The sequence below is a fragment of the Hyaloscypha bicolor genome (assembly GCF_002865645.1).
Source record: "Hyaloscypha bicolor E unplaced genomic scaffold K444scaffold_17, whole genome shotgun sequence".
Classification (NCBI taxonomy): domain Eukaryota; kingdom Fungi; phylum Ascomycota; class Leotiomycetes; order Helotiales; family Hyaloscyphaceae; genus Hyaloscypha; species Hyaloscypha bicolor.
In genome coordinates this window covers 2,164,891-2,174,841 of record NW_020194519.1, presented here as the reverse complement: position 1 = coordinate 2,174,841, position 9,951 = coordinate 2,164,891, and the positions used below count along the sequence as shown (strand labels likewise).

The 9,951-nt window shown below is 44.6% G+C and overlaps 3 protein-coding genes across 3 annotated transcripts; 1 reads left to right on the top strand and 2 right to left on the bottom strand.

The window, feature by feature from the left end:
* Window positions 1-1,186: 1,186 nt before the first annotated feature.
* K444DRAFT_608881 (uncharacterized protein) lies at window positions 1,187-4,116 on the bottom strand. Its single transcript, XM_024879464.1, has one exon. The coding sequence runs from the start codon at window positions 4,106-4,108 to the stop codon at window positions 1,580-1,582; it is 2,529 nt and encodes an 842-aa protein (XP_024742095.1). The 5' UTR covers window positions 4,109-4,116; the 3' UTR covers window positions 1,187-1,579.
* Window positions 4,117-5,711: 1,595 nt separating this feature from the next.
* K444DRAFT_216021 (uncharacterized protein) lies at window positions 5,712-7,220 on the top strand (the record flags this gene model as incomplete). Its single annotated transcript, XM_024871122.1, has 1 exon — window positions 5,712-7,220. A coding segment is annotated over one exon (1,334 nt), but the record flags the coding sequence as incomplete, so codon positions are not given.
* Window positions 7,059-9,834, bottom strand: K444DRAFT_608880 (uncharacterized protein). The gene has a single exon (XM_024879463.1). The coding sequence runs from the start codon at window positions 9,730-9,732 to the stop codon at window positions 7,333-7,335; it is 2,400 nt and encodes a 799-aa protein (XP_024742093.1). The 5' UTR covers window positions 9,733-9,834; the 3' UTR covers window positions 7,059-7,332.
* Between the last annotated feature and the right edge of the window lie 117 nt (window positions 9,835-9,951).

Here is a 9,951-nt window from a genome sequence, read left to right as displayed (position 1 = left end):
GCTTATAATTATACATACGCTCTAACTACGCCCTATTAGAGTTAACAGGTCTATATTATTTCTCTTCTCGAGAATTTACGACTATACCGCTCCGAAATATAAGGCTTATAAAAAGTATTAGTTGCTTAAAAGCCGTACGAGATAGAACTTATAAAGTTTACTAAATCCCTACTACTAGGAAGAATAAAAGGAAGATTAATAAGTTAAATATTATAGTATTATCGAGCTGGGTATTATTTGCTAGAATTATATATTTATTTACTAAAGTTAATAAGATAAGCTAGATTGGTTATTTATTATATTTTATTTTAATTACTTAAAGTATTATATTAAGACTAGTAAAAAAGTATTACCTTAAACGAATAGTCGTTAAGAATAGCTACCTTAGTTAGCCGGATATAATATGTATTCTTAGAAGACGAAATTTATACTTCGTCTTATAAGGAAATAGGGAAGATATATCGAGGTAGACGGGCTAGGGCCTATAGTAGAAGAATAGGTGAGTAGTATCTAGCCTATTTAAATATAAGACTTAGGAGTCTTAGTATAATAGTGGTCACCAAAAGGGCAGCAAGTCAGGGAGCAATCCAAAGTAGTATTGTGACTGAAACTTGAAGAAGCAAGTGAGTCGTGGGAGGTGCGAAGCCTTATGGGCTTGCGCACGGACCACGCGCACGCACGTGCTCGCTAGGATGCTTGGGCACTCTATGACACTTATAATACTACTCTTAGTATTAATAGTTACTCCTAATAGTAATACCTAGGATTAGGTAGTATTTATTCTATTAAATACTATAGGTCAGCTGAATGTAATACTAGGGCAGAAGCTAAACGTAAGAGCGTGCTTTAAAGAACTAGAAATAATCGAGAATATTAAGGTGCCGACGAGGACACACGTTTATATATACTTGCTAAAAACGTTCGGTAATAGTAATTGGGTTAATGAAGCAAGACTGCTGCCTTATACTCAAGCGTGGAGGTCGTAGCGGGATGAGATTATTAGGGACTATAACACAGACCCAAAACAGGTGTATAGGAGATGCGAAAGAGAAAAGAACATTAAACACATAGTTTCCGAGAAAAGCTTAAGCCTAATTGAAGAAGCTGAGGTTTGTGCAGATTATATTGAGGGGGTGGATGGAAAGATGAAAGTGGAAAGACGAAGGCATGATGTTAGAGTTCAGGTTGATTGTGGATAGTAATTAGTGGAAATTGCTGCTCCTTGCTATTAAATGTCACCCGGATCCGCAACAAAAACACAGATAGCACACGACTAGTAGTTCCATGAATCCTTTGGGACTCGGAACGTAGGAGACATCAACGCAATATTGGGGGCCGCTTCCTGTCGCCTCTCTCGTCAAAGTACGCGGCCCACCGGACGACACATCCCGCTACAATGCAGGAGGTAGTAGATGGGGGAGGACAACGAAGATAAGGAGCCAGGAGTATTATCTCCTTGCCTAAATGGTATCTATCGTAAAATGACCAAGAATGAAACATAACTGGCTCAAGGTACTTTTAGATGAAAATAGCCTAAAGAAACTCTTATGGTCCCGTAAAAATAAAATAAAGTCTGGTTTCAATCCAAAGTGTATCTCTGACTCTTTTCACCATACGTCTTATAAATTCCTCTTATCATACCGTTACCATGGCACAACACAGAACCATCACCGTCATCGCCTATCCTTTCAACCCCCCATGAGTGGGGTCTTGGCCGATAAGATTTTAGAAACATGTTCGTTATGTCAGCTCTCATATCGGTGTTCAGAACTGGCGTCAGGACGTGTCCTTTGTCAATTGGCTCGAACACTCCGATTGCTCTGGAACATGTATCCGAACTTGTTTCAAGTGTTCCATACCAAAGAGATCCTGTGGCGATGATCTCCGGAATGATCCAATTCCACTCAAGCTCACGACGTAGTAAAGTCCTCATAATCGCAATGAAATCCAAAATGCTCAGATGCCAACAAGACTCATAGCCTATGTAAAATCCGGAGTCATAATCGAACATATCGCTCAGTAAAGGACGTCCTCCCTCAAATTTCAGGCCTTTGAGGTGGAATTTCTTAACGGGGGCTTCATTCGAGGCATTCTTATTGGAGGAGGTTTCCACATGCAAATGATCTACTACCGCTTGAGACCATATGAGTTCTGCTAGATCATAGAGTTTAAGCTGGACCAAGGCTTGGAAGAATTTCCACATAAATCCAGCACCTTCGGTCCATCTCATAAACCCCGAATTGAGATCTGGCGCATCGTCGACTGCATTGATGAAACTATTGATATAGTACGACATAAGATCCTCAAAATCGATAATATTGTCGGTAGTCCACAACCAGCCCATAAATTGCAGGCCGGTGGTTCGAATTTTAGCCTCGGACAGTCGCAATGCTGGGTCGGAAAATAAACGTAATCTTAGGCTGAATTCATCCTTGAATAAGTACACGTCTGGTGGTGCGATACGAGCTGTAGGAGAGGGCGCCCAGGAGAATGCTTTCCAATGTTGATCGCTGTTGAGAAGCTTCAGTGTAGGTGGATCGGATTGCCTCTTCCATTTGAAGGCAGGAAACTCTATGTTATGTGATATCTCGTGCCATAAACGCAAAATGGAAAAGTCGCCGTTAAGCAGAGCAAGGGTAAGGAGACATACACTGAAGTCAAACTCAAGTTCATCCAATGCAGTCGTACTTAGACGTTTGCGATAATTGCAAAGATTTGCAATGATAGCAAGCCGGTCAGGAATTCGGCTATTCATATATGTTTCGAGTAGGACTATTGCTCCAATGGCGTTGTTGGCATGACTGTACGCATCCCAAAGCCTCCATCCTACAACCAAACGAGGCGTCACCACTTTTGCAATCCGTACCAAGCTTGATAGTATCGTATGAGATCCATTGGTTTCGTCGCTGATAGTAAATTCCAGTCCAGAATAAACGGTCCCCGCGCCATCGAGACCTTTTAAGTCGAAGATAGACAAACATATCTCGCCTTTGATGCCGCTCGGGTTGATTGGACTTCTGATTGTGATTCCTGAGTTGGATCGAATCATAAAAGTCATTCGATGACCAGCTAGCACCGTTTCTTGAAGAATCCAAGCCCGCCTCAGCCATCTGTCAGTAGCCAAGAGCTCGAAAACCTCTGTCAAACTTCGCAGTTCCTCTTCCGTAACAGGCTCTTGGTTTTCAAAAAAGACGTCAAGTCTTTGTCCCACGCCCTTTTCGTCACCCTCGCGATTCCGCCGCCCAATAGCCTGTGCCATGGCATCCATTTGATTTTGCCTTTCGATTTTGACCTCAAAAAGGCCGAGAGGGTAGAATGAGCGTTGGTAAACCAGATCCATGGACTGCACCCCGAGCTCTTTATCCTCCCGATCATCCTGCTCTATACACTCCTGGTCAATCCAAATGAACTTTACGCCCCGAGAAGCTGCAAAGTTGACTGCGCGCTTTACAACATCTCCTGGCGCTCGTCCGGGTCTGACTCCCCTGGTCGTAGATACTGGGTAAGGCCCGTCTTTGACTTCCGAGCTACTACTTGCGTGCTGCCAGCAGTATGAGACTGCAACGTAGTGTGGACAAGTGTTGAGCTGACCATAAGCGGTAAGGTGTAATTTCGTATAATGATGATCTGCCTCAAATGCTGGCCAGTCTTCGCAGGCACAGGGAATAGCATTCGAAGCCTCTCCGGCCAACGCGCTGCTGGAGTTTGAAGGAGGCCCGGCAGTGAGAAAGCGTAGGTTGCTAGCCCATGCGTGCATACTCTCCTGCGAGACGGTGTGCTTTGCAATTTCGATGATATCGTGAGTGAGGCGGGCGGGGTTGTCGTCGTATATGTCTCCAAATGTTTTGTAGATATCATTTTTCATCTTGGCTCGTTCACCGGTACGCGACCTGGCGTTTGTAAATACTGGAAAGAGCTCTGCTGTCAATTGCGGTACGGTTGAGCATTGTGACAATCTGATTGCGTTTTGGTTGGCAATGTCGGGTGCTTCTCCTGCGGTGCCAGTCATCGGGGAATTTTGTCCTTGAACATCTTTTTGGAAATTATGAGCCATCTGATCTGCCTCAAGAATTCTGGAAGGGTTCTGCTTCAAGAGCAGTGACTGCATTATCATTCTCTTGTTGGGCTATTATTTGGATCGAGGGAGCTAGTGCGTCTGCCTGATACCTGATATGCGAGATCCTGTCGACGATGCTACTGGTCAATACCCGACTCTATTTGAAGGGCGCTCCTACCGAGCACGTGAGGGGCTGGCCTGTGCGTTACGAGCCCTTACGGTTTCGCTTCCTTCAAGCTTCACTTCTTCTCTTTAAGTTTCAGTCACAATACAAACTTGCTCCCTACTAGCTCTCCATTTTAGCGAACCGCCTGTACACAGCTATGAGTGGTGCTCCTGCAAACTCGTCTATCGGCGAGGCTGCCAAGTCCGATAGAACATTTTTAGACACGCAAACTCCCAAGAATGAAGGGCATGCACATGTTAACGTATAGTCAGTGGAGTACGATAAGGATAGCAATCTAGTCTACCGGCCGCCTGCGTCTCAGTTAGTGGAACAGATGTGCTTAGACACCAATGGGCCATTCGGTCAGCCTCGACTTGCTGCGGAGGCTCCGATAGGTAAGGAGGTGCTTGAAATTCAACAGTTTACTTTGGGCCAAGCTCTAACTCGAAAATGGGCCAATAATCTACGATTTCTAGCCCTGAAATCTGTTGAGCAACCAGGCATGAACAAATATCTCCCGTTTCCTATGCCTGATACGGAGTCGATGCATGATCTTTGGCTGACAGAGCCGGGCGAGTTTCCTAGTACTACCGACTATATTGCGGTTTTCTATTATTGGTAGACAAAGGAAAAATTCCCAAAATATACCGTAAGCGATACCCAGTTATCCATACCAAGGCCAGTAACGGCTCCTAATGAAGTGCTTGATCGTGCAATTCATTTTGCTATATATTATAATATCCATTTTATATGGATTGATTAAATATGTATTAATTAAGACGATCGAACCGATAAAGAACTAGGGATTTAATTAATGGACTTGGTATTTTAGCGGGCCAAGTTTACCGCTGGAATCTTATCTATATCTATTAACGAGCCTCGATATATAGAGGCTCTGAATGCTCTCTGCGAAGCTAGGTATTAACATAATTACGGCTATCTTCCTCCCGTTGGATCGGATAAGGAAAAAGAGCTAAGCCCAAGAGTATGGGATATAGTTGGGCTTTTTGAGATTTTGGCATTAGTGTGAGGCTCCCAATATAGCAGGGTGCTACGCAAGTAGTCAAGGTAAAGGGGTGGAATATAGGGTAAAGTATGGAGTGAAGCGTGGAAGTATATTAATTCCAAGAACTGGTTCTCAGTAATAAACTAATCGATGCCCATTTCCAAAGCTCGCATGCCTCCATATATAGAATCTAGTATTCCGCTGGATGTATGGAAGCACTAGTCCCAATTTGGGAGTGCGATCCCACATAAGCACTAGCCTAATTAGGCTACCAAATCCAGCTGGACGCTCGTCAATGTGGGCATCACAATTAGACCGATGGTTAATACGAGCCTGGATTCTTTAAGAAGCAGCTTGTGCTAGAGCTCATCTAGTATTACTTCTCAAATGCCCCAAAGGACGAGGATGGCAAGGAGATGCGAGGAGATTAGATGGCGTTATTTGCATTAATTCCCATCATCTTAGGGCCTATTTAGTACTCACACTCTTGCTGAACCCGCCAATTGAGGGCTCCCTTGAGGAATCAAGGGAGTTTCATCGACGGTTAATAGCTAGCAGAGCGAAGCTTCAAAATCTAGCTCCTCTTCTCAAAATTTCTGCGTACAAGGCAACGCAACTGGAACGGACTAGAAAGGGTTCCTCAAGCCAAGAGACAAAGGCTTTGATTCGGCAAAATCAAAGCCTACGGCCGATATGTAATATCGCAGAAGCACTGCAATTCCTCGGAAGTCGAAAAAATTCTCGAGTTCCTGATCGCCTTGCCATACTCGCAAATCTTTGCGACTATTCTCTCCGAATCGACACCACTAAGGTCCAACACCCCCGCTTCAGCTTGAGTGTAGCAGTTTTTACCATGGCCTTGATCAATGGGGATCTGTCTATCTTTGCTGGAATTCAAGAGGAAATGTGGTCAGGCCAGTCCCGTCCCATGGGGGGGGCTTCAGATGAGTATCCTTACGCATTCTCGTGGCTGCCACCGGCGCAGACAATTCTTTCCAAAATCAACTGTACCTATGAGAGCTCCAATTCCTGTCGGATGACTGGTCACGAGATTACAAAGCATGGCTTAGTGCTCCATGGGTATCTCTGGAAAATCGATACCATTGACTTGCGCGAGATACAGAAGAAGCACGGTGGCCAGTATAAGGATCTGAATTCTCGTCAGACTGTGGAACGAATAAGAGGCGGCCGAGTAGGTATCTATTTTGACATCCTCAAAACTCTCTCCAAGCGCAAACAAGACTGTCTTGCCGATGCAATCTGGCACAATATTCGGTCACAGTACGTGAATGCGAGCTACGACAAATACCCTGAACTTCACGAAGTAGATTTTCCAATTCCGAATTCTTTTAGGGATATCTATGATCCTGAGACAGAGGAAATCGTCTTCAGAAAAAAGCCACTCTTCACAGGAGAAGCGGATTTGAGACGACTCTTTGATTTGGGTCAAATTGTCGGATATGTACCTCAAGATGTGATCCGCGATACACCAGTAACATTCCTTGTCAATGAATGGATAGCATTTACGGTCATGCAACACGGATGCTTGGCCGCAGGAAGCTTGCAGACTTCTTCGGGTTCTACTGGTGAGCTACGAGCAATTTTCAATGTCGATGATCCCAATACAATTTTGACCCCGCATTGTATGAATATGGGAGGTTTTCCAAAGGACAAGATCATGCTAGGGCGTATGTCTTGGGTTGTTAAGCCAAAAGAGCAGCGATTGGAACAATGGAACATTTTAGTTAGCACTGGAATGGCGAGAGGAATGTGGAACGTTGATAATGTTTTGCCGGAGAAGTTCTTGCTTGCTTAGTCTAAGAGAAGACTTGTGGTAGAATGCCTATAATTAAATAGCTATTAGGTCTTTTTTAAACAGGCCCTTAATTCAGTCCTCGCCTTTAAGCCCAGTCAAGTCCCAAGTTTCACAGCTGTGAAGTTTACCAAAAAGCCCAAACGAGAATTGAATGTACGGTTCCAGACTTGTTGTGCCATTTGATACTGTCCAAAGACTAGCCGCCGAGTTTACGAAAACTAATAGACAAGTAGGTACTTCATGGATTTGCAACAAATAGTGTGTGATTAGTCAATTTACTTATGAAATTAACAAAGATTGTAGCGTCCGGGTTCTGTGTCTCCTAGCTTCCACATTCCTGCCACCATTCCCTCAGATCCGAAGCTGCGGAGTTCATTTTGCCCCCCCTTTCCTTTGTCAGTGTCTCCCATACAAACCTCTTCCACCACCCACGCAATTCTCTTCGTTTGCATTGCGGGTAATCTGCCATTCCAATCAACATCAAACTTGTCCATTCCTGTACTGTATGGTAGTAAGACTTGCGTAGGCTTGTCCACGTCAAAAGTAGACAGAGGTCCACCTCCTTGGCCGGCCAATCGTCCATAGTAAAAGTAGCCTTTATTTAAAACTCGCTCAACAAACCATGGGTTGATTGGCATGTATTGATGCCCATTACGGCCACTGAACGGATGAGGCTTACGAACTATCATAATGTTCTGAGCGTCATCATGAAGCTGCAGAGCTTGTGTACAAGAATCTGGAAGTGTACGTGCTTCGAGTTCACCGTTCTCTTCTATCCACTCGTCAATCGTGGTAGGCCCATTTTGTTGACTATCGTATCTTTCTTTGATTGATACCCATTCCGAGGAAGTAAAGAGGCGGACTTTTGTTCTGAAAGACTGCCAAATTGCATCCGCAAGCATATTGAGACCTTGTTCCACGAGTTTCTGAAGAATTGACCAGACGAGTTCGCAGCAAAGCTTCTCGAACAAAGGCTCGTCTGTCCATCGGCTCAAATTTTGTGATGTGGTTACCAAGTCTTCCATCTTGGAGAACCGTGGTACTGGAATTCCTGCATCTTTAAATTCTGTCCATTGCTCCATCTCGTTCTCAAGTTCTGCCCATTCTTTTGTTTGAGACCGAGAAAGTTCTTCAAACAGTGGTGAGAACTTTGCTTGCAGGTCTGTTACATCGACCATTTCATCTACCGTCCACAAGAAACCTAAAAGGCTTAGACCGTCCTTAGTAATCAGGTGATTCAACAAACGAAAGGGTTGGATTCCTTCTATCCACGATTCGGATTGCTTTGGATCGAGGCTTGTGATATGTGGTGGTAGCCAGGAGAAGCCGTCGCGCGTGGAACACAAATCATTCCATGCTTCCTTTTTAACTCCAACTAGAAAAGAGAGATCCCCATTGAGGATTGCTTGTACGAAGAGGCAAGTTTCTAAAGGATATTTGTTGCTTTGTGCCATAATTGTATCAATGCGAATTGGATATTGACACATATTGGCCAGTATAGCCGATCGATCCATTGGTTTACTGTTAAAACAGTTGCTAAGGTACATGCTTGCCAAGGAAGCATTGCAAGCAGTTCGATGCGATGGAATTCTCGTGTTCCAGTAATCGGATGGGGTGTGAAGAAGTATGCGTTCCATGACTTTTACAAGACGTGTCATCATTTTATCGCCTTCGCCGATATAATCCTCAACCTCATCAACGTTACCGCTATGCTGAAGTAATTTATCGCTCACGCGATCGAAGTGCTCTGCGACACTAAGGGCAGTGGAACCGAAATGGTGACGAGACAGCTGCTCAACTGCAGAATGATGTAGTCTTAGAAGCTCCTCAAATTGAAGTTCAATTTCTCCCGAAACGACCCCCCAGAACTCAGGAATAGATAATGACGAGTCGTATCTAACCAACAAATCTATACAATCTCCAGCTGATGTTGATTCTTGTAGTATCCAAGCTCTTGAAAACCATGGATCTTCTGATATATGCTCGAGGAGCTGTATTGCTCGCTTGACTTGGTCGTAATCAAGATCCTTGTTTTCATGTAGATGCCATAATGTATCGAGCTGCCATTGCGAATCTAGGAAGGTCTGTAGGATTCCTACAGGCGCGGCAGAGCGCTCGTAAACCAAATCCATAGACTGTATTCCAACTTCTTGATCCAGTCGGTTGTCCTGGTCGATACATTCCTGGTCGATCCAGATAAAACGAATCCCATAGAAGGAAGCGTATGCAATTGCCCTATCTAAAATCGATTTCGGTGCTTTGTTCGGCCGACTATCTCTTGTGTTGTTCGGCGGTTTAGTGTAGACTGTGTACGATCGATCATCAGGACTATCGGAGATATTCTGACTTTTAGGTTGTCTCCAGCAGTATGACACGGCAATGTAATGATCACAGCCTTTCAGCTCGCCTGGTTGCGTTAAGCGGAGCGCCGTTACTGTTGGTTGTTGCGGATACGGAGAGTTGAAATATGGATAATCACGGCAATGATGACACGATAGTCCTTCATCGTCACTCCAGTCGGCATCTCGATCAGGATTTGCCTGTTCGAACGGAGTCAGAAACCGTAGGTTCTGCGCCCATTGGAGCGACCTCTCTCTGGGAGTCGCAAACTCCTGTATCTCCAGAATGTGTGCCTTGAAATCGGAGCCGCTGGGGTAGATCTCGCTCCAGCTTCTGAAGGTATTCATGGCTGATAGCAAAGTGAGATGGGCACATTGTCTCGTTGCAGAAGTGGCAGCCTAATGAAAATTCAAGCAACCAATACAGTAGCAGCAACAATGCTGACTAACCACATCAAGGCGTGGGTAAGTTCTGAGTGCAGCTTCCGCTGCCTTGCCGGCCGTCCTCGATGTCCTTGTCGTTTGTTTCGCGATTGATACCGTTATCTTCGGTACAGTAGATAATCG

Coding starts and splice junctions, on each gene's coding strand:
- K444DRAFT_608880 (XM_024879463.1), bottom strand. CDS start 9,732: ATGAATACCTTCAGAAGCTGGAGCGAGATCTACCCCAGCGGCTCCGAT.
- K444DRAFT_608881 (XM_024879464.1), bottom strand. CDS start 4,108: ATGCAGTCACTGCTCTTGAAGCAGAACCCTTCCAGAATTCTTGAGGCA.